General features: G+C 55.4%; 1 protein-coding gene across 1 annotated transcript; it reads left to right on the forward strand.

Moving 5' to 3' along the window:
* Window positions 1–19536: 19536 nt before the first annotated feature.
* On the forward strand, window positions 19537–23440 carry VPS37D (VPS37D subunit of ESCRT-I). Its single transcript, XM_059154807.1, has 4 exons — window positions 19537–19712; window positions 21057–21228; window positions 21714–21796; window positions 22360–23440. The coding sequence occupies exons 1-4, from the start codon at window positions 19575–19577 to the stop codon at window positions 22720–22722; spliced, it is 756 nt and encodes a 251-aa protein (XP_059010790.1). The 5' UTR covers window positions 19537–19574; the 3' UTR covers window positions 22723–23440.
* Window positions 23441–23808: the final 368 nt, after the last annotated feature.

Raw genomic sequence — 23808 nt, forward strand, 5'->3', positions numbered from 1 at the left:
CTCGGGATCCTTGCCCCAGACTGCCCCTCCTCATCGGGAAAGTTCCCCCAGACTTAAAGGGCTACATCCACCTCCACGATCTCATAGGAGGTGCCACGACCCTCTTCCAACACAACTCTTAATTGCATCCGGTTCTGCCTTTTCAGGGAGGGGTGCACATTCCTCCCTGTCCCACTAGATGGCGAATGACCTGAACGGGAGAATCATGGTTGATTTCTCTCTATAGACACTTTTCCTCCCAGTGCAAATGTGCAAATGGCGTTTTGTCGAATGGATGAGTTTATACTACATCTGTCTACTATGTGTGCTCTGTCCATCCATCCATCCATCCACACACACAATGACATCATCCACACACACGCGCGCGCGACGACATTCACTAAGTGTATATTACATGCCTGTTGCAGTACTAAGTAGTTAGCTTTTGCAAGAGTTCAAAAATACAGAAAAGTGAAGATTTGGCACCTGTAGTATCCAAAGAGATGGAAAGTAGCTCAGCAGCTGCCAGGGGTCGGGAATGGGGGAATGATTGCCAATGGGTATGGGGTTTCTTTTGGGGGTGAGGAAAATGTCCTAGAATGAGACAGCGGTGATACTTGCATAACTCTGTGACTATACTGAAAGCCACTGAGAGGGGCGCCTGGGTGGCTCAGTGGGTTAAAGCCTCTGCCTTTGGCTCAGGTCATGATCTCAGGGTCCTGGGATTGAGCCAGACATCACATTGGGCTCCCTGCTCAGTGGGGAGCCTGCTTTCCCCCCTCCCCCGCCGCCTGCCTCTCTGCCTACTTGTGATCTCTCTGTCAAATAAATAAATAAAATCTTTGGAAAAAAAAAAGCCACTGAGAAAGGGTGAATTGTATGATCAATGTATTATATCTGCATAAAATTAAGCACTTTATTCCATTCCTGGTTGTCCCCTCAATTGTGTGTGTGTGTGTGTGTGTGGATATGTTAGGATGGTCATGGCCATTTTACAGAAGCGAAGACTGAGGCTCTCCTCGGGCGATTCAGAGTGCTTTTGTGAGAACTGACCCTAAACGGCTAATGTTCAGGTTAGGACCCTACCCTAACCGGTCTAGGGAATCTTCCTAACAGCTCGGGGAACTGTTTCAACTCATTTCAACTCATCTCGTACACAAGGAAACAGGCTTTGCCGAAGATCACAAGGTAAGAAGAGAGCCGAGATTCACACACAGCCAATCCGAAGCCGGCCTGCCCAGCAGAACCTCCGTTCTCACAGTAGAAGGACCAGCGACTATTTGTACGCATTATTCTCATCAGCTCCGGACTGGGAAAAACCCAAATGTCTATCACTGGCAAGTGCAAGTGCAAAATGCAAGGCAGAACAGCCACGCTACGGGATATTAACGCAGCGGTGGGAGTGAACCCCCGCCAGCCGGAGGAAAGCATATGATCGCATCTCATGGACCATGCGTTGACCAAAGAAACCTGACATGGATGTGTACGTGCTAAAGGCTTCACTTTTTTAAATAATTTTTTGTTTTTAAAAGATTTTTATTTTTTTATTTGTCAGCGAGAGAGAGCATGAGCAGGGGAAGTGGCAGGCAGAGGGAGAGGGAGAAGCAGGCTCCCCGCTGAGCAGTGAGCCCGATGCGGGGCTCGATCCCAGGACCCTGAGATCATGACCTGAGCTGAAGGCAGACGCTTAGCAACCGAGCCACCAAGCATCCCTGTAAGGCTTCATGTATATAAAGTTCCAAAAGAAGCGCGTTTGTGGTTTATGAGTCAGGGGAGTGTTTAGTTTAGAGGTGACAGGAGGAATCAAAAAGGGGCCTCCTGGGCTCCTGCTAACATTTCATTCCCGTATCTGGGTTCAGGTTACACAGGTACGTTTTCGGTGAATATTCATCAAGCTGGATACTTATGATCTGTGCACTTTTTTTTTTTTTTAAGGTTTTATTTATTTGGGCGCCTGGGTGGCTCAGTGATTAAGCCTCCGCCTTCGGCTCAGGTCATGATTCCAGGATCCTGGGATCGAGCCCCACACTGGGCTCTCTGCTCAGCGGGAAGCCTGCTTCTCCCTCTCCCATTCCTCCTGCTTGTGTTCCCTCTCTCACTATGTCTCTCTGTCAAAAAGTAAATAAAATCCTTAAAAAATAAAGATTTTTAAAAAAATTATTTGAGAGAGAGAATGAGGGAGAAAAAAAGGGAGAAAGCAGAGGGAGAGACAAGCAGACTCCTCCCTGAACAGGGAGCCCAACCCAGGGCTCCATCCCAGGACCCTGAGCCCATGACCTGAGCTGAAGGCAGACGCTTAACCTGCTGAGCCACCCAGGGGCCCCTGATGTGTGCACTTGAAAACCTAGTTTGCATGCGTGTGCCCAAACACACACACACGCACACACACCCCGTCAGTCACTCCCACCTCTGAATCACCTTTGAAGCTATTTTTTTTTTTAACCTTCCAAGCGATTTACCTGAAGCCTGCCCCAGCTGGGGGTGAACTAGGGATCTAGGTGTGGGGAGGGGACAGGCGGCACATCAAGTCCAGAAGAGGATGGGGGGGGATCCCTGAGTGGGTTGAAGAAGCAGGTGATAGAGGGATGGACAAGAATGAAGAAGGGGAATAGAAATGTTTTTGCTGTAACAGATTTTGCCATAGGGTCATCCAAAAATATAATCCCGACATTACCTGTCTACCAACAGAGTAGGGAAAAGACGGGTTGCCCCGCCCACATCATTTCTGCCTTTTCCTGGTCTGGGAGGGGGTATTAAGGCTGCCTGGAAGCAGTCAAAGTGCTGGAGAAGAAGTTTCTAGAGAGACACCCTCACCGGTCACACCACTGATTTCTTCCTTCCTAGCTCTCCCTGCAGATCACCGACCCCATCCCCCAACCCCTCCCTTGGTTGCACCCCAGGGCCCTGTGGAAATGGCTCCCCCTCTCCTCTCCACTGTTCAACTGTACTAGTCAGAAAGTACAGGGTCAGGAATTAGAGTCTTTAATTACTTGCTCTGTGACCTCAAAGAAGTGACTTAACTTCTCTGAGCCTGTTCCCGCATAGATTAAAGGAATCATAATCCCTGTTCTTCTAGTCTCCCTGAGCGACAAGAGGAGAGAAGCATTTAAGGGTGCTGGGCTCCAGAGAGACTGGTGGTTTCGTTGGCTAAACGTTGGGCAGGCTTTGGAAGCACAGGTGATGGGCCTTGGCCTTGGGAAGCTGGATGATGGGGGGAGGGGGACACAGAATAAGAGGAGGGAAGAAGACCTGAGAGAGACTGAAGTGGGCTGGGGCTGAAACTAGCCTCACTGCACGTTCCCCCAGATCCCAGGGACCTGGACTGGTTCTTCTAGAACCATCTGGGGAAGCGCAGGCTGACCCTCTGGCCCATCTCTTCTTCTTCGGGTCCTTCCTCAGTCAGAGATACTCTGGGACAGGCTCTGCATCCCAGCTCCCTCTTTGTCTGCTGGTCTTTTTCCAGTTGCTTCTCTCTTCCTCTCCTGGGCCCTCCCCACCCCACACCCCAGCTCAGTCCAGCCTGGGGCAGGAGCTCATGGGAGGCTGCCCGCCATGATGTCAGCCTTGGGTTCAAATCTCTGTCCTGCCCTGACCCGGGGCCATCCATGAGAACAGCCGGTTGTGTGGTAGAATGGTGATGAAAGTTCTAGGCCTGGCCTGCTCTCCCGGAAATAAGACAATGACCACGAAGCCACTTTGGCCAAGGGTATGTGTCGTCTACCAGAGCTTCTCAAACTACCTGCAGCCCAAATGAACTGAGCAAAGGGCCCGCTTTTATTTTCAATCTGCCATGGCTCTATAAGTAGGCAGGACATGATAAAAAAGTGAGTTATTAGAAAAATTCAATTGAAGGAACAAAGAAGCTAGAAGCCTAGTGTTTTATTATCATATTCCACAGGTAGCAGATGACTATTAGACTGATATGTTTTTAAACACTTGCTGTCAAGTTATGTATTTATCTGCTTGTCAGGGGGTCTGCGTGGCTCAGTGGGTTAAGCCTCTGCCTTTGGCTCAGGTCATGATCCCGGGGTCCTGGGATCGAGTCCCACGTCGGGCTCTCTGCTCAGCGGGGAACCTGCTTCTCTTGCCTGCTTTGCCTGCTTCTCTGCCTACTTGTGATCTCTCTCTCTCCGTCAAATAAATAAATAAAAATCTTATCTGGTTGTCAACTGGAAAGGGAATCCGTGGCCTGGCCGTAGTCCACGGGTCATACTTCGGGGAGCACTAGTTTAGAAGCCTCAGTGCCCACTGGAGCTGGGCTTGGGGGCAGGGCCGGGGGTGGGGAGCACGGCAGCTTTGCGGGCTATGGGTCCCCATCTTGACTCGGGCCCCTTGAATGATTTGCCTCTCTGTGGTTCCCCAGCCCTGCCTTCACCCCCGATGTTCCCTTCCAGAATACCTTCTCCCCTCTCTGCATGTCTGATGCCCACTTTGTCTTTAAGGATGACCTCAAGCACACCTTCTAGAAAGCCTGCTCTGACCATGCTCCCCCGCCCCGCCAGGATGCAAGTCAGCCCTCCCTCTATTGAACTTGCACAGTCCCGGGCACATTTCTGCCCCTCTCTGAGTCTCTGGGGGGGCATGCCTCGGTCTCCCATGCTGAGTTGCTTGGAGGCAGGAATCCAAGTGTCTGAACATCCCCCCGGCTGAACTCCTGCACCCCCGGTGTAACTGAGGGCATGATACCAGCAGACGGCTGGTATGTGTGCCGAGTGGGCAGCTGAGGGGGCTCTTGGGTGGGAAACGGATGAAGAAATGGAAGGTTCGGTAGATGTACGGGTAGAAGGAAGGCGGGACAGATGGACAGATGGTAAACGCTAGCAATCGTCATCATGGCAAGTGTAGAAATAGTAAAAGGTAGCTAAGAAGCAATGCTGACGTAAGAAGAAAGTTACAGAACAATGCGCAAAGCGTGATCTCATTTGAGAAGAAACTAACAAGAGTGAACACTCACATGTGAAAAGGGAAGAAAATCAGGACATCCACCCACCCAGCGACGACGCCGGTGGTCTTTAGGGGAGGTGGGAAACAGACATTCGCTTGTAAATTTCCATAAATGTTCAAGGTGCATAAGCCCTGTGTATTACTCTTGAAACGAGAAAAAAAAATTCTCCAAAAAACGTACAGAAAAGGAGATGAGAGAGTAGAGCAGGTGATGGCATGGGAACCCCCTCCTTTCTTCATAAGGACCAAAACGTTCAGAATCAAAAGTGTCTAAACAAAAGAAAAAGGGTTCCTGATTGGCTCACCAGGCACTGGGGGCGGGGAAGGGACAGCCCCCCACCCCAGCCCCTGGGAACACTCTTTCTGATTCTACGCAGCCCACGGATGCCATGGGGGACATTTTCTCTTTAGGACACAAAGCCCAGGGGCTGGGCTCATCAGGTACCTGTGGGTCATCTCAAGCAAGGCATTCACCCTCTCTGGGCTTCAGCTGCCCCGCCCCCCACAACATGGGCAGAAGCAGTCTAGCCCCCTAGGTATGTTATGAAATGCCAGGGGGTAGAATCTTGTACACAGCAGTGCAGGGATTGGGGGTGGGGGGTAGAGCCAAGGAGATGAGGTTCTGCCAAGAAGAACCATCATGCCAAGAGTCTTCTCAGTCTACAAAAATGTTCCTGGCCACCATTTACCACTGGACCGTTTTAACCCCCAGAGAATACTATGATTCGTGTCCATTCTGACACTTTCCTGGGAGTTAGCATCCAGCCCCACGTGTTAAGGGCTCAGACCCACAAAACTGGCTCCATTTCAGACACCAACGTCAAGTTCAGGTTACTACGTGGACCTCTGGCCACCGCCTGTCAATCGGGGACATCCCAGCGCCCCTTCTTCAGGTAGTCCAATTTGCTAGAGAGGCGCACAGAACTCAGGGAAGCCCTTTGCTCACGTTTGCCATCTTTATCATAAAGGATACGACTGGGGAAAGCCAAATGGAAGGGAGGCACAGGGCAAGGTTTGGAGGGTGGGGGGAGGGGGTGCAGGGAGCTTCCCTGCCCCCACCAGGTACCCTACGCTCCCAGTGCCTCGATGTGTTCACCGACCTAGAACCTGACCGAACTCCTTCATTTAGGAGTTTTTCTGGAGGTCTCAGTAGGTAGCATGAATACGTCATTGGTTACTGGTGATTGAACACAATCTCCAGCCCCGTTCCCCTCCCTCCGGAGAGATGGAGAGTGGGGTGGAAGTTTCCGACCTTCTAAGCCCTTCTAATCCCACCTGGTGACCCCGCTTCTACCCAGAAACCATCAGGAGCTGCCAGCCACCAGACATCTCGTTAGCATACAAGAGACACTCAGGGCTCTGGAGTTTCCGAGGGTTTTGGAGGGTTTTCGGAGCTGGGCGCCAGAAACAAAGGACAAGACCTTACACTGTGTAGGAGTTACACCCGCTGCTTGTAAGTTTGGCATGTCAGGACTGGACTGAGCTGTGGAAGTCAGTAGGAGCAACAGGCTCCTGTTATTGGAGGAGGAGGAGGCTCAGTTTGGAGCCTCGGACTGCATCAGGCCACCTGTCGTGTCCCATCAGTGACCAAGCCAGGTCCTCTGCCTCCCAGCTCTGACCCCTCCACACTGCACTATCAGAGCTTTATAAGAGAAACCCCAGAAGTAGAACAGGTACCGTGTTAGTCTACCCATGCTGCGGATGAGAACACAGAGGGTCGGCGAGCAGGTGTGCCTTGCAGCGGAGTCTCCTTCTTTGTGGCTGGATGGCATTTCCGGCCACCTCAGTATGCCGGGGCGGGTCTGTGCCTGGTTGTTCAGAGTCAGCCCCGGGAGAGTAGAATGGGGAGTGCCTTGGAGGGTGTGGAATGATTGTCAGGGGGCTAGGAGCTCCTCTGGTCTTCCTTAGACCCCTGGCCTGCTTGTGGGAACATGTGGGTCAGACGACACCCCTGCCATCCACAGCTCCCTGACGCCAAAGCAAGGGGACAGGGTGTGGAATGTGGTGCTCAAACCTGCCCCCCATGTGACCTTGGGCTCCTCTCTGACCGTGATTCCTATACAAGGAAAAATGGTACCGTGGGCTTTGAACGCTCCTTTGTCACCTTTAACACGGGCGTGGGGATATGGTCGGTGGTCAGTTTACCTTACGGGATTGTTGGCAGAATCAAACGACAGGTGTGACGGCCAGTGGCAGGCCCATGAGTGTGGATTTCCTTCCTCACCTCTCCATCCCTGCCCTTTCTTGTTTTCCTTCGTGCCGAGCGAGCATTTCTGAGCACGGTGTGAGAGAAAGAACCGGGTGCTATAGGACTGATGAGGTGGGAACTACCTCCCCCAGGGGACTTGGGGATGGAAAAAAAGCTTCTCAGACCAGCTGTGGGTAGCTGTGAGAGTCACACCAGCCCCATCAGGGCTTCGGGTCCCTGGACTGACAAGGAAAGCAGTCCCAGGGAGGCATATCTCTCAACCAGGGTCACCTGGCTGATGGGGCTGTGTGGGAGCTGCCTGATGGGGCTGGTGAGACTCCCGGGGCTACCCAGAATTAGGGAGGCCTGGGGATTCTGGAAAGGACCTAGCTGGGTCAGATGATGAGCCTGACATGAGCCTACCCCCTCTGACGCAGAGCTTGCCCACAGCTGCCGTCGACAGTCCCCGCGAGCCCACTTAACCCCAAGTGACAGACGAGCAGAGTGAGGCCCAGAGGCGACAGTGGGAGCAGAAATCGGAGTTTTGGAATGAGGGTGCCTTGCTCTGAATCGCAGCCCAGTCATTTCCAGGCTGTGTGACCTTGAGCCCGTGCCTTGACTTCTCTGAGTCTCTGATAGATCTTTATAAATGTGTTTCCTCATCTATAAAGTGAAGACAACATCCCTTCTCAGGTTATCAGGAAGAAGGAAACAGAGACAGAAAATCACGGTGGCTGGCACACAGTAGGTACCCAGCAAAATTCAGGCCCTCCTTCCCCCCTCCCAGCTACCCTGGGCTTCAGGGAGCCTCTTTTCTGTTCCTCACCCAAACCCCTTCGTCAGTGCTGATCGGGGAGTGGTGAGGGCCTCTTCCATTTGCCTTTGCCCCCCACAGAACCAGCAGCAGGGCCAAGGGCAGCCTCTGAGGGAGGTCCCAGGTAGGGCTCCTGCCCGAAAGGAGGAAGTGGGCTTCGGGGCAGGTGGGGTCCACGGAGCCTCGAGAACAGCCTCTCCCACCTCCATACCGCTCCGCATTTGTCAAGGCTCGTTTCGCCCTCCACCTCAGCTTCCCAGTGTCACCTCCCCCGGTGCCACACACGCATACACATAGGCCAGGGGATTTCGTCTACAGCATTCCAAGACCCCAGGTGGGTCCCTCACCCTGGCCCCCTCGCCCGGCCCCAGGTTGAGTCCTGATCCCGCAGCCTGAGCCCTGAGCGTGATTCCAGACTGAGTCCTGGCCTGGGGTAGATCGTGTCCTTGGTGGGGGATCGGGGTGCAGCCAGAAGGATCCCCCTCTCAGGGGAGGGGGACTCCTCAGTGGGACTCTCCTACCTCCTCCAGGAGCTGCCCCTGTCCCAAGGCTGAGGCGCTGCTCAGGTTCCCGGGCCTGAGATCCCCAAGCCCCAGGGCTCCTCCCCCTGGATCTGGGGCTCCTGGGCAGGAGATGGGCAGGCCAGATGCAGAGAACAGAAGGAGACACACCTGGACAAGATGGAGGCCTGGGCCGGCTCCCCGGCCCCACCCAATCCCTGATCCCGCTGTCCCTGGGATATCCTCGCCCTTGAGACGACAGACCACAGGGACTTTGCTTGGAGTGGCCTGTCCTGTCCTCCAAAGCATCCCGGTGTCCCGTTAAATCCTGTCCCTATCTCCACTCCAAGTGGCCCAGAAATGAGTTTCCCCATATCACAGAGGGAGAGCCGGGCCCAGAGAAAGGAAGTAACGTGCTCAAGGTCACACAGCCCGATGCAGACAAGAACTCCAAGCTCCGAACGCCAGGCCAGGCCTGACCACAGGTTCTTTGCCCACTAGGGTGCCCTCAGGAGACACTGAGGCAGGGAGAGGGTGGCTGAGGGGCAGAAGGAAGGCCTGGGCTTCCTGGGCCGGACCAGTGGGAGTGCCCTTTGCCACTTTTCTAACTACACCCGTTGGCTGGATGTCTGGTGGTCACGAATGCACACGGCTTCCCAGCCACACGGTAACATCTGGCTTCTCCCTGCCCAGCCAGGGGGAGCTCTGAGCCCTTGCTCCTGGTCCTAGGGCCCACCTGGGGCCAGCTTCTCACGGCCCCCACACCTGTCCAGGGCAGAGGGTGCAACCAGGAGAAAGGGGGCCCTCCCTCCTGCCTCCTTTTTGCCTCCCATAGCCCACTCTCAGCTCCCTGGAGAGTTCCCAGACCACCATTCAATCCTTGCCCAGCCTGTGGGACCCCAGGAGGCCGTGGGAACCTGGGTGCACCTGGGAGAGCCTGCAGGATGAACTCCCAGATTCTCAGTCCTGAGCCCTCTCTGGGGTCTGAGCTAGCCTCCTCCTCCTCCTCCTGGCTGCTGGGCCGGGACAGGTACACAAGAGCCTCAACCCCAGCAGCCGCGCGCGGAGCCAGAGAAGTGTCCCTCCCCCTTTGACAAGTGCAGAGACGGAGGTCCAGCCTGGGGGACGATGTGACTCCCCCTGCGCCAGGCACCTGCGCCCACCTGATGCCCTCCTCGCCCCTCACCTGGACTCCGCGCGATCGGCGGGCGGGGTGGGTCCCAGGCAGCGCCACAGGGTCCGCTCGGGCGGCGTCCGGGGGGGCCCCCGGAGCCGCGGGGCGCACGCGGGATGCTCCCGGGGCGGCAGCCGACAGCGGCCGCGTCTTCTCCGCGCCGGCGGCAGAGGGCTCTGTGCGCCGCGCCCTGGGCCCGGCTTTTAGCGGCGGGTGTGGACGCGGGCACTGCCCGGCCTCCGCCCGCTCGAGATGTCCTTTGCCCCTTGATCGGGTGCCTCCTTCTCTCCTTAGCACGTGGATGGCAGCCGCTCACCCGTCTGGCTGCCTGTGGGACAGACATGGCCCGGGCCGCGGGCCCAGGCGCCTGCCAATCCCCGTCTGGGACCTGCTCGTGCCCGCTCACCTTTAACCCCCGGTCTCCCCGGGGGTTTGGTGCGGGGCTCCCAAACCGCGATGCCCGGTTTGAGAAGGGAGGAGCCACAGGTTTGGGGCCCCGGCCCGGGTGGGCAGAGACAGAGGCTGGGACTTGGCGGCGAGCTCCCTGAGCCCCGGCCCCTGTGGGAACCTCCCTCCCTCCATTTGAGCTCCCATCCGACTCACCCAACCCCATTCATTCCCCCGGTGCCAGCTGCATCCCGGACCCCACCCTGAGCTCCCTCTGCCTCCAAGCTCCCTCCCTCACCTTGATTGCCCATGACCCTCAGGAGCACCCCCTCCCTTCGCTGGGCTCTCTTCCCCTCCTTGAGCCGCTCCCCACTCTCTCTGGGACGCGCACAAACCCTTCTCCACTTTGACGACCCCCCCCCCAGCCTTGTGCCCTTGCAGAGTTCCCTTTTCCTCCTAACCTCCTGCCTCTCCCTTAAGTCTCCTCCAGTGGGAGATGGGACCCGTGATGGAGGGGATGGCGATGGTCTTGGGCCTTCACATCCACGAAAGGCAGAGGAAAGAAGTTCCTCGAAGGAATCCAATCCAGGAAGGCTTGCTGGAGGAGGAAGATGTCCACGGTTCCTCTGATGCTTAGAAAGGAAGGAGATGACTTTGATGGCTTCTGGTGACTGGCTCCCCTCTCCTGATGGAAGCTGGGGAGACATGGGCGGCGGTCTCCTCATTTAAGAAAGTCTCCTGAAGATCAGCAGAACGCATCTCCCCCTTCAAATGAAGATTCTTTAAAGCAAGGGCAGGGTCTCATTTCAACTTGATCAATCATTACTTCTAGCTAATGTTTGCCCAGCCTTGACTACTTGCCAGGGTCCTGCCTACACTTCTTAAGCCCTTTGTGTGGGTTAAGTCATTGAATTCCCTCAGAGACCGGATGGGATGGATATTTTCTCCCCATTTAACAGATGAGGAAACAGAGACACAGGGAGGTTCCTACAGGTGTGCGTTGGCAGAGCTGGAGTTTGAGCCCGGATGTCCTGGCTTGGCACCTCGTGTGTAATAGATCTTTTGCTGGGGGGCTAGGGACTGGGAAAGATGACCTAAATGCTGTTCCTGGTCTCAGGGGACCTCTAGTTTAACAGGGAGGCATGGAAGAGTCTTTAGTGACTCTGGTACAGGTCCAGCCGGCATCCAGGCTGTGACCGGAAGTGGCAGGAAGGAAGGACTGATCCTACCTTTGGAGGAAGAGGTAGGTATGTGCTAGGCCAAGGTCGGTTCTTCAACAGCTTTCGGACAAGGCATGGGGAGGAAGGGCATCTGAGATGGAAGGACCTCTTGGGCAAAAGCAGGGGAGGTATGGAAATGCATCGTAAAGTCGGGGGGTAGTCAGGCGTCTGGCTTGACTGGGAAAGGGTCTCTGGGTCAGGTAGGAGACCGGGGAAAAGAAAGAGGGACGGAATCATGGAGGAACACAGATGCAGACAAAGAAATGAAGACCAGCAGAGAGATAACAGGGAGCCATGGAAGAATGATGAGCAAAGGCAGAACCAGGGGCTTTGCAGAAATTGTGGCAAAGAGGGAAGCAGGAGGTGCATGGGGGTGGGTGCCCCAGCCCAGGAAGGACAGCGCTGCCTGTGTGACTGACCTGGGGGGGAGGTGAACCAATGACTTGCAGAGCAGGACAGTTTGTCACCGTGATTTCTTAAGGGTGCTTCTCCGAAGAGCTCTGGATCCAGCCCCAGAGCAGGACCAGGAGAGAACTAGCATGCTTGTAAATGTCATGTGAATTGCATGGAAAGGATTTGGGGCTAGATGGAAGATGCGGGGCTGAGAAAGTCTTTCCTGGTTTGAGCCTAACTGCCGGGCAGGATGCTAACCCGCCCCCAAACCAAATAAGGGGGTGCCCGAGGGGCTGACTGAGCAGAGTTCCAAGATACCCTGGGGGTTAGGGGGGTTGGTGATGGCCAGCAGACTGTTGTCTTCAGGATGACGGGTGAAATCTATGCCTCCCAGGACGAGGCAGGTGGGGAGCTGACTCTTGATCTCGGGGTCGTGAGTTCGAGTCCCATGATGATTACTTCAATAAATAAACTTTAAAAAAATGACCAATAGTACATGAAAAGATGTTCAACCTCATTAGTCACCAGAAAAATTCAAATCAAAATCACGAGATCCTATTTCATATCCACTAGGATAGTTATAATAAGAAAGATAGACAATACAGTGTGGGCGAAGGAGTTGGAATCCTCGTCTTTTGTTGGTGCAAGTGAAGGGTGGCAAGACTGCTTTGGAAAGTGCTCTGGCCTTTCCTCAAAAAGGTTAAACACGAAGTTATCATATACCCACTCGCTGGTATATAGCCAAGAGAAAAACACGCATCCCCTAAAAACTTGTGTGTGAATGTTCATAAGAGAATTATTCATAATAGCCAATAAAGGCAAACAGCCCCAATGTTCATCAGCAATGGACGGATAAACAAAATCATGGTGTACACAGATAACAGAATATTATTTAGCCTTAAGGAGGATGAAAATCGGAGTGCCTGGGTGGCTCAGTGGGTCAAAGCCTCTGCCTTCTGCTCAGGTCATGATCTCAGGGTCCTGGGATCGAGCCCCGCGGGGAGCCTGCTTCCCCCCCTCTCTCTGCCTGCCTCTCTGCCTACTTGTGATCTCTGTGTGTCAAATAAATAAATAAAATCTTTAAAAAAAAAAAAAAGGAGGAAAATCCTGTTGCCCGCTAAAACATGGATAAATCTTGAAGATATTATGCTCAGTGAAATAAAATAATCACAAAAGGACAAATATTGTAGATTGTAGATTCCACTTATATGAGTTCCCTGGAGCAGTCAGATTCACAGAGACAGAGAGGAGAAAATAGTGGGTGTCAAGGGCTAGGAGGAGGGGGAAATGGGGTGTTCGTATTTAATGGACATTGAGTTCCAGTTTGGGAAGATCACCAAGTTCTGGGGACGGATGGTTGTGTTGGTCACTGAGCAATGTGAATGTGTTTCGTGTCACAAGGTGTATTCTTAAAAATGACTAAAATGGTAAGTTTTATGTTATGTATATTTTACCCCCCCCCCAAAAATCAGAAGGACTTGTGTAGTAATAAATACTATAGTGCGAATGAATATTTTTAAAGATTAATTTTATTTTATTTGACAGACAAAAATCACAAATAAGCAGAAAGGCAGGCAGACAGGGGCGGTGGTGGGGGGGAGCAGGCTCCCCTCTGAGCAGAGAGCTCAATGCAGGGCTCCATCCCAGCACCCTGAGACAATGACCTTAGCAGAAGGCAGAGGCTCAACCCACTGAGCCACCCAGGCACCCCATGAATACATTTTTTTTTTAAAAGATTTCATTTGGGGCACCTGGGTGGCTCAGTGGGTTAAAGCCTCTGCCTTCTACTCAGGTCATGATCCCAGGGTCCTAAGATCGAGCCCCACATTGGACTCTCTGCTCAGTGGAGAACATGCTTCCCTTCCTCTCTCTCTGCCTGCCTCTCTGCCTACTTGTGATCTCTGTCAAATAAATAAATAAAATCTTAAAAAAAAATAGATAAATAAATAAATAAAATCTTTAAAAACATAAAAAGTTTTTCATTTATTCATTTGAGAGAGCATGTGAGAGAAAGCACAAGCGAGAAGCCGGGAGCCAGACGCAGGGCTGGATCCCAGGATCCCAGGATTGTCACTTGAGCTGAAGGCAGACGCTTAACTGTCCGAGCCACCCTGGCGCCCCCAGTGTAAATGAATCTTGAAAACATTATGTTAAATGAAAGAGGACAGGGGCACCTGGGTGGCCCAGTTGGTTGAGGGACTGACTCTTGATTTTGGCTTGGGTTGTGATCTCAGCTGGGGCAGGAATGGGGAGTGATTGCCTATGGTTACGGAGTTTCGTTCGGGGGTGATGGAAATATTCTAAAATTGTGCTGATGTACCCCAAATCACTGAACTGTACAAATTGAATTGTTGAATTGTATGGCATGTGAATTATATCTCGATAGAATTGTTTTTGTTGTTTTGTTGTTTAAAGAGGGTAGCGATTGGGCTCTTGGAGAATAATGAATTTAAACACTGAACCGGGGAGTGGAACCATGAAGATGAAGCGTCCCCTTCGTATAGCCAGCCCCGGAAGTTCATGACCGATAGTAGGTACCCCGTAAATTAAAACCAAGGGAGGGGTGCCTGGGTGGCTCAGTGGGTTAAGCCTCTGCCTTCTGCTCAGGTCATGATCTCAGGGTCCTGGGATCGAGCCCCACATCGGGCTCTCTGCTCAGCATGGAGCCTGCTTCCTCCTCTCTCTCTGCCTGCCTCTCTGCCTACTTGTGATCTCTCTCTCTGTCAAATAAATAAATAAAATCTTAAAACAAAAACAAAAACAATGGAGTGTTTCCAGAAAGAGAAACACTTCCCAGCTGCTGTTTTTGGAACACTGACTAGATGTCAGGCATCATGCAAGACACATGTCAGGACATATCCTTCAACTACCCATTTTACAGATAATGTAACTGAGTCTCAAGGAATGAAGGCATTTACTCTTGGTCCCACAAAAAGTGGCAGAGCTCAGAAAGGGATCCAGGTCTGTCTGATTCTATGTCTAAAAATAGACCCTAAAATTACTAATTTTATATGAAAGTTTTAAAGATTTTTTTTTTTTTAAGATTTTATTTATTTGACAGAGAGAAATCACAAGTAGATGGAGAGGCAGGCAGAGAGAGAGAGAGGGAAGCAGGCTCTCTGCTGAGCAGAGAGCCCGATGCGGGACTCGATCCCAGGACTCTGAGATCATGACCTGAGCCGAAGGCAGCGGCTTAACCCACTGAGCCACCCAGGCGCCCTATATGAAAGTTTTAAAACTTTATTTTATTTTTAAAGATTTTATTTATTTGACAGAGAGAGACAGAGCAAGAGAGGAGAACACAAGTAGGGGGAGTTGGAGAGGGAGAAGAAGGCCTCCCGGCAAGCAGGGAGCCTGATGTGGGGAGTTTTCAGACTTTAATAAAAATATAAAGAATAATACCGGGTACCCCCACTAGCTTAAGAAATTGAACTCTCTCTCAATGCTGTTGAACTTCCTTTGATCTCCTCCCTGATTCCATCCTTTTTTTTTTTTTTTTTCTTTGTTAAGGATTTTTTTTTTATTTCTTTGAGAGTGAGAGAGAGAGAGAGAGAGAGAGCATGAGCAGGGGGAAGGGCAGAGGGAGAAGCAGACTTCCCGATGAGCAGGGAGCCTGATGCGGGGCTCGGAGCCTAATGGGGGCTCGATCCCAGGACTCTGGGATCGGGACCTGAGCCCAAGGCAGATGCTCAACCTACTGAGCCACCCAGGCTCCTCCCCTCCATCCTCCTGCCAGACAGCCATGCTCCTGAATTTGGTATTTCTTTTTTTTTTTTTTTTAAGATTATTTATTTATTTATTTGACAGACAGAGATCACAAGGAGGCAGAGAAGCAGGCAGAGAGAGAGGAGGAAGCAGGCTCCCTGCTGAGCAGAGAGCCCGATGTGGGACTCCATCCCAGGACCCCGAGATCATGACCTGAGCCGAAGGCAGCGGCTTAACCCACTGAGCCACCCAGGTGCCCCTGAATTTGGTATTTCTTGTGCCCACTTTTACTTTGTACATATCTGCAAACAATAGGAACTATAGTTTTGCATGTTTCTAGACTTTGTGAAAACAGCCCTGCCGGGAGGAGGTCTCTTCTCGCTCAGCGTTGTTTGTGGATTCACTGAAATCGACAGGGGTAGCTAAAATTTGCTCACGTCCATTGGTGTTTAGTACAAAGAACTGACTGTAGGACGGTCCCCTGGATCCTTTGCCACTCTCCGGGGCTTGGGTGTTTGGGTTGTTTCCAGTTTTCTGTTACGACAAGTAGAGCCACTGTGAGCGTTCCCATTCTTGTCTCCCAGCCCAGGGGACCAAAAATTCCTAGCAATATGTCTGTATTAGTTTCTTATCGCTGCTGTAACAAATTACTGAATTCGTGCCTTAAAACCCTGCGAATTTGTTATCTAACAGGTCTGGACGTCGGAAGTTCAAAATGGGTTTCACTGGGCTGAAGTCAAGATGTCATCAGGGTCACGCTCCCTCCAGAGTCTCCATGCATTTCCTTTCCCTTTCTGGCTTCTAGAAGCTGCCTCTACTCTTTATCGTGAAGCTCCTTCCTTCATCTTCAAAACCAGCAACACAGTGTCCTGGAGCTTCTCTCCGTCTCCGGCTCTCTGATTCCCCTGCCACAAGTCTTCTGATTCTGAGCCTGCTGCCGCCCTTTAATAAGGACCTTTGTGATGACTTTGGTCTACCTAGATGATCCAGAACCATCCCCCCCAACCCATCTGGAGACCCTTAATTTAATCATATCTGCAAAGTCCCTTTTGCCTCATTTTTGTTGTTGTTGTTATTTCTACTGGACTATCTGATACAGATGAGTCCCTTTTGCCTCGTAAAGTAACACACTCACCGTTTTCTAGGGTTTAGGCTGTGGACAGAGGGGAAGAGCTGGGTAGTATCATAGGCAGGGGGTGTCTTTGAATCGTGAGCTTGTCAGACTGCTCTCTGGAGCGAAGAATCGATTCTCTCTCCCACCCGCAGGGCATAAGACCTCCTGTTGCTTCCCACCCTCACCAACACTTGATGTTATCTGACTTTTTAATTTTCACCAGCCCCACGGCGATGAAATATCTGGGCTCTGACCACAGTGTGGTCAAGAAAAAGATAGTGGTCAGCGAGAGTAGCCCTTGGTGGTAAGGAAGTGGCCGATGACCTTGACTTTGAGCACTGCCCTGGAAGTGGTGAAAAGGGAGTGCCGTCAGCCTGAGTCAAGGAATAAGGAGGGTGAGGAAGTGGGCAGTGAGGGTACAGGGGATGTCTGAGTCTGCTGGGGCTGCAGAAACAAAATTCCACAGACCGAGTGGCTTCAACAAGAGACTTTTCTTTCTCATACTTCTAGAGGCTGGGAAGTCCTAGATCAAAGTCCTAGCAGCGGGGGCTTCTGGTGGGAGCCCTCTTCCTGGCTTGCAGAAAGCCACCTTCTTGTTGTGTCCTTGAGAGAGAGAGAGAGAACTTCGTCTCTCCTTCCCGTCTTATAAGCACACTAATCCCATCACGGGGCCCCAATCTCACGACCTCATCTAAATCCGAGCACCTCCCAAAGGCCCACCGCCAAAAACCATCCCACGGGGGGTTCGGGCTGTGACGTATGAATTTGGGGGGCGGATACACGAGTACTCAGTTCATCCCAAGTTCCTTCAAAATATTGGGGGGGGGGTGAAAGGAAGGGAGCAGTCTAGAGGCAGAGATGAAAGGTGAAGAGCCAGAGATGGGAAGCGAGACATTAACTACTAGATTGAGTCAAGGCATCTCGGGGGAGGCAGGTGGAGGGGAGACCCATAGCGAAGGTATCTGGGTTGGTTTCGGAACAAGGGGGGCTGTTCTTCCTGGACGCAGCCGGGAAGGAAGGACTCCAGGGCAGATGCAGAAAAAACCCAAAGTGGTGAGGCAGAAAGTTGGTGGGAGCTTCTCCATGGGATGGGCGGCAGAGTTATCTCCCGAGAGGGCAGGAGCGGGTGCGAGGGTCTGAGTGTGGGGAAGGTTTACGGGATGTGTTGTTGGGTGGCTTCAACAGAGGGTCCACTGAGCAAGGGGGGGGGGACTGGCAAGAAAGAGGGGATGAGCTGAGGCAAGCGTCTCCCATGGGATCTAACCAGCGCCTCCTCGGGAAGCCCAGAGGGGGAAGGGGCAAAGCAGGGCAGGTAGGGGGGCATGTCTAGGAGCACTCTGGAAGTTTAGAGGAAATGGTGAGTCCCGAGGAGGCAGAGCAGAACCAGGGAGATCATAACCGGGAAACTGGAAAGTCCAGAGGTGTTCTTGCTAGTGACCAGGACCAGGGTGGAGGAACAGAAGGGGCAGTAGGAGCCCAGAAGACAGGGGCGCACAACCCACCCTGGAGAGGGAGAGACGGCTTCCTGGAGGTGGTGCTCTTCCAGCTCAGTCTTGAAGGGGAAAATCAAATTTCAGTTGTCATAAAAATGTGGAAGGGGGCGCCTGGGTGGCTCAGTGGGTTGAAGCCTCTGCCTTCAGCTTGGGTCATGATATCGGGGTCCTGGGATCAGGCCCCGCATCGGGCTCTCTGCTCAGCAGGGAGCCTGCTTCCCCTCCTCTCTCTCTCTCTGTCTGCCTCTCTGCCTACTTGTGATCTCTGTCTGTCAAATAAATAAATAAATAAATAAATCTTTTAAAAAAACGTGGAAGGAAAACTGTCATCACAATCCGTCAACAAGCCTGTCCTGCTCAAGTCCATTGGGCACCTCTCCAATGGACGGCCCGTTTTGTCTCTCCTTCTCACATATTTCTGCCATGCCCAGGGTGCGCTGGCTGGTTTGGGAGACTCCTTGGCAGAGGAAGTTCTCTCTGGGTTCATTGCTTTTTTTCTCTTCAGCTTCAGAACTCCTATTCATCCCTCAAAACCCAGCTCAAATATCACCTCTGCTGTTGTCTTCCCCCCACCGGCCCCACCCCCACCCCTTGTGAGGCTTTCAGAGTGCCCGGGTCCCACCTCTGCGCTTTCTCAGGGCAGTGAGTTGGATCAAGCTCCAGTCACTGCTGCTTGATTTTTAGACAAGTGACTTCATCTCTGAGTGTCTGTCTCCGGACCCCGGCACTGGCTTGAAGATAAGCTACCTGACATCCTCTGGCATCACGTGGGAATCACAAAGGAAGACATCCCGTGGTGACACCTGCCATTCTCCCTTGCACGAAGGGAAGCTGAGAATGTGACTCTGCCTCAATCCGAGAGCTCTCTGAGGGCAGAGACCATGCCCCTGCGGAGCCTCGCCCAGTGCCCGGCACAGAGAGGCACCACGTGCTCCGTGCACACTGCACAGGCAGGAAGAACCGAGCCCGCCTATCATGTACCTGTAATGTGACTTTGGGGAGATGACATCATCTGTGTGCATCTGTTTCCCCCATCTCTGGCAGAACAATCACTCGCACTGGGTATTCACTGGCTGCGTGTAAGACCCTCCGCATTCACTAGCTCGGATCCTCAGGGTGTGCGTCATCGCCCCATTTTACAGAAGAGAACACTGAGTCTTGGGGCGGTACATGGCTCGTCCGAGTTAGCAACAGGGCAGAAGCTCCCGGCGCCCGGCCAAACGCGGGAGATTGTTGTGCGAATCCAAGGGAGGAATGTGAAATAGCCCTGCAAACTGTAAACGCCTGGGGTGGGAGCGTCCGCGCCCGGGGCGGCGGGGGGGGGGGAGCGTGGTGAATGACGGCCGGAGACCGGGTGCGGAGACTGACGGCCTCGGGTACACCCGCCTGGCGGCGGGAGGATGGCTTTGCAGCGAGCTCTCGGGTGCGGGAGGCGCGGCTCTGCCGGGGCCGCCAGGGGTGCGGCCCGCCCCCTCCCGCCCCACCCCCAGCCCCAGCGCCGCGGCCCCTTTAAGAGCGGGCGGGGCGCCCTCTGGCGGCGGAGCGCCGCGCGCGGCGGGAGCCAGAGCCGGATCCCGGAGCCGGAGCGGAGCGGAGCGGAGCCGGGGCGGAGCGGGCCGAGCGGGCCGAGCCAGCAGCCGAGCTGGGGGCGCGGGCGGGCGGCATGTACCGGGCCCGGGCGGCGCGGGCGGGGCCGGAGCCCGGCAGCCCGGGGCGCTTTGGGATCCTCAGCACCGGGCAGCTCCGGGACCTGCTTCAGGATGAGCCCAAGCTGGACCGGATCGTGCGGCTCAGCAGGAAGGTAGCGCGGGGGGCGCGGGCGGGGGGCGCGGGGGACGGGCCGCGGCCTGCCGGACCTGCTGGGCGACCGAAGGGCCGCGCGGGTCGGGCCGCGGGGCCGCGGGAACCTGGCACGTCCGAGTGGGCCCCGCGGAGCCGCCCCCGGGGAAGGGGGCGCCCGGAGCCGGCCTGGGGCGGGTGGGGCGCGGGAGACCCAGGGAGGCGCCCGTGCACCCCCGGGATGGCCGCGAGGCGTGTCCTCCAGCGGATGCTCCGGGGAGGTGTGTTCCGGGGACAGGGACTGGCTGTGTTGTGGGGGGCCCTGTCTCGCACACCCACGTTCTGTAGGGCCAGAAAGGGGAGGCGCCTTCCATAGGGGAGAACTAGGGGCCTGTTTGACACCTGGGGGGACCTCTGGGGGGGGCGTCTGCATTCTAAGGGTGCCGGAGGGGGCTTTGTGGCTTCCGTTGGGGAGGGGGGCTGGAAGCCGAGGCGTGTATTCCGTAGGCCACCATAAGAGAAAGTTGTATATTTCACGGGAGATAGGCCCGGGCTGCTGGTCTGTGGGGGGTAGAAAGGAAAAGTGTCTGTTGGAGGGAGGCAGACAGGAGGGGCCTGTGCATCCTACAGGGGACAGATGGAGGGTAGTGCGTTCTCCAGGGGCAGGGAGGGGGGCTTGGCCCTCCGACAGACAGAAGGAAGAAGCAAGCATTCTCAAGAGCCAGGAGAGAAAGGGGGTCTGCTTTCTGCAAGAGAAGGAGAAGCTGGGAGCAGGTGCTGGGGATCCGGGAGGAGAAGGGGGTGTGTATCCCCTGGGGTGTGGGGATTCCACTGGAGGGCAGGAGGAGGGGTGCAAAGGGAAGAGAGGGTGGCTTGAGGCGGGTACCGTGCGGGGACAGGGCGAAGACATGTCTCTGGAGAGTGAGAGCAGGGGGGAATGTTTTCGGCACACACACCTGAGGAGGAAGCAGACAAAGGCCTGGAACGAGAGGGAAGCTGCCCATGCATGGAAAATGGGACAGAGGAGGGCGGGGGACTCCTCAGGGACCTGAGCAGACATATTAATTGAAAAATTAAAAATTAACTAACATTTGTGGAGGCGGTCATCGTTTTCCTGACTTGGGCTCACAACAACCCCGGAAGGTAGCTGTTTTCCGCTCACTTTGTACAAGAGGAAACTGAGGCCCAGAGAGTGAACTCAAGGCAAAGCCCCATCCAGGCCTCTTGGAGTCCCTCCACCTGTTAGCCGGCCATCCTGAAGGCGAGGTTCCTAGGGCTTGGCCCTTGGGCCCTATGCCCGGCGTGGGGGGGGCAGTAGGGGGATCTGGGCAGATTCCCTGAGTGGGCCTCCCGGCTCTTCTGGCAGTTCCAGGGCCTGCAGCTGGAGCGGGAGGCATGCCTGGCCTCCAACTACGCACTAGCCAAGGAGAACCTGGCACTGCGGCCCCGCCTGGAGACGGGCCGGGCTGCCCTGGCCATCAAGTACCAGGAGCTTCGAGAGGTGGCCGAGAGCTGTGCGGACAAGCTGCAGCGACTGGGTGAGGGACACTTGGGAGAACCGTCGGCGACGGGCGCCGTTGGCTTTCTGGCCGGCCGGGCTTGGGAAGGGCGAGGCTCTGAAGGGCAGGTCTTGGGCAGCCCTCCTCCCTGGCCAAGTCTTAGGGGTGCCGCTCCTGGAACACGGAGTTGGGGAAGTGAGCAGTCCAGGAGTAGACCTGGGTTGGAAAGGCCAGAAGGGGGCTCTGAGTAGGGGAAGAAAAGCTGCCCTGGGGTGCTCTAGGGGGCAAAGCCTCTGCTTCCTCTTTTGCGCTAGGACAGGGGGGCAGACCCCCCAGGGGAGGTTCACAAACTGATCCCATGGGCAGGACCCTGAGGCACCAGAGAGAAGCAGAGAGTCACACACAGGGTCAGGGAGAGTTGGGATTGGGCCCTGGGTCTCTGGCCTGTCTTGGGCGATGGGCTTGTTTTGGGCGACGGGCCCTGAAGGCAGGCGCTCTTTCCTCTGTCCCTCTGTGGCCTTCAGAGGAGAGCGTGCATCGCTGGAGCCCCCACTGCGCGCTGGGCTGGCTGCAGGCTGAGCTGGAAGAGGCCGAGCAGGAGGCTGAGGTGAGGGGAGGGGCCGCGGGGCTGGGGATGGCAGGGAGGGAGACCCAGGCTATCATCGCCCCCCCCCCCCCCCCCCCCGTTCTTAGACTGCAGCGCTGAGAGCCCCTCCTCCAGGAAGCCCTCCCTGAGTGCCTGGCCCCAGGAGAGCCCGCTACACTGCTGTCCAGCTGTCCACCTTGGACAGCGAGGCTCATCCTCCCCAGCTGTGAATGTCTCAGTGTAGGACAGTGTAGACTGGGTCCGCAGAGGAGCTAGGGCGAACTTCTCCGTGCTGGGTCGGGAGCACAGTGCTCAGGGAGTCCTAGGAGGTAGCAGAGGGGGGCCTTGATGAGAGACACCTAAGTTTACTCCAGGTGTGTCCCCATCTCTGATTCTGCCTCGTCTTCCACCCAGCAGAGGACAGCGTCCCCAGTCCCTTGGCAAGTCCCAGGCAGGCCCAGGCTAGAAGTCAGGGGCCCCATCTCCCGGCCGTGGGGTGGGCGCCCCTGGAAGAGATTCGGGGTGAGAGGGGGAGAGGTGTCTGGCGGGGCTCTTCTCAAACTGTCCCCGCCCTCCCATCCCAGGAGCAAATGGAGCAGCTGCTGCTGGGCGAGCAGAGCCTGGAGGCCTTCCTGCCCGCTTTCCAGCGCGGCCGCGCCCTCGCCCACCTGAGGCGGACCCAGGCGGAGAAGCTGCAGGAGCTGCTGCGGCGCCGGGAGCGGTCAGCCCAGCCGGCCCCCACTGCTGCTGCGGACGCCCCCAAACCCTTCCCCGCCGCAGCCGTCCTGCCCACCGGGGCCGCCCGGGGGCCGCCAGCAGTGCCCCGGAGCCTGCCTCCCTTGGACTCCCGCCCAGTGCCCCCTCTGAAGGGCTCCCCCGGGTGCCCCCTTGGCCCAGCCCCGCTGCTGAGCCCTCGGCCCTCGCAGCCAGAGCCCCCCCACCGGTAGGATCCAGGGTTTGGCCCCCCAGTGGGGGGCCCAGACAAACTTGATCTGTGGCTCCTCCTCCTCCCCCACTGTCTGGGTGGGGGGAGGGGCAGGCCCCTCCCCCTGGCCTCAGGCAGGCCCTGGCCCTGGAGGCTGAGCTGGGGAGGAGGGTCACCTGGAAGATGCCCAGAGAGAGGCCGGAGGTGGGGTGGGCAGGGTGCCTCTGGCGCTGAGGAAATGCTGCCTTTTTTTCCTCCCCGGCTGGGGCCTCCAGGGTAATGGGCCAGCTCCAATGAAAGAACTTTCCTGCTGGGGGTCCCCCCCGGAAGGTGCCTGCTTCCCCCAGGAGGCCTGACTGCACCCTTCCACTCCACTGGGCTACAGCACAATGCCAAGGCCGACAGGAGTGCTTTCCATCACGTCCTGCTCCTACCTTTCCCCAGTTCTGGGGCCTACCGCCTAGGAGCCGGCTGGTCAGGCCCCAGCTGCGGGGCCAGGGACACCATGGCCCTGGGGCTACTCTGTGCCCCACTCCCGCTCCGGACCCTGGGGCAAGGTAGGCCAGGGGCTCCTGACCTGCACCGATGCGAGTGGGCCATCCCCAGGAAAGACCATTCTGTATTTTTCTGTCCCCGTCTCCTTAGAATGGAACCTTTTTGAGGGCAGGTCCTTGTCTTTGTATGTTCTGTCCCCAGCCCCACCTCCCAGGGGCCGTCAATAAATGTGATGATGAGGATGACGATGCTGCCCGACTCGTCTCTGCTCCCTCAACCAGCCACTCTGCTGTCACGGCCTTCACACCCGAGCTCCTGCGATGCCCTCCCTTCCTCTCTGCCCATCCAAAGCCCAGCTGTCCTTCAGGTCCAGCACTGCTGATGCCTCTTCCATGAAGCCTTCTCTGACTACCAACCCACGGGAGTCTTTCCTAACTCTTGTGGCCAGAAGCACACTCTGCTCCATCACTGTTCTCCAGCCGCCTCACCTGTATGCACCTTTTCTTCTTGGGTTTGTAAGCCCAGGCCGGATGGTACCTATTCCTGCTCTGGCCTGCTGAATGACCACCTCCTGTGAGGGGTGGAGGGGCTTCTGTGAGGCTGAAGGTCATGT

The sequence above is a fragment of the Mustela lutreola genome, chromosome 17 (assembly GCF_030435805.1).
Source record: "Mustela lutreola isolate mMusLut2 chromosome 17, mMusLut2.pri, whole genome shotgun sequence".
NCBI lineage: Eukaryota > Metazoa > Chordata > Mammalia > Carnivora > Mustelidae > Mustela > Mustela lutreola.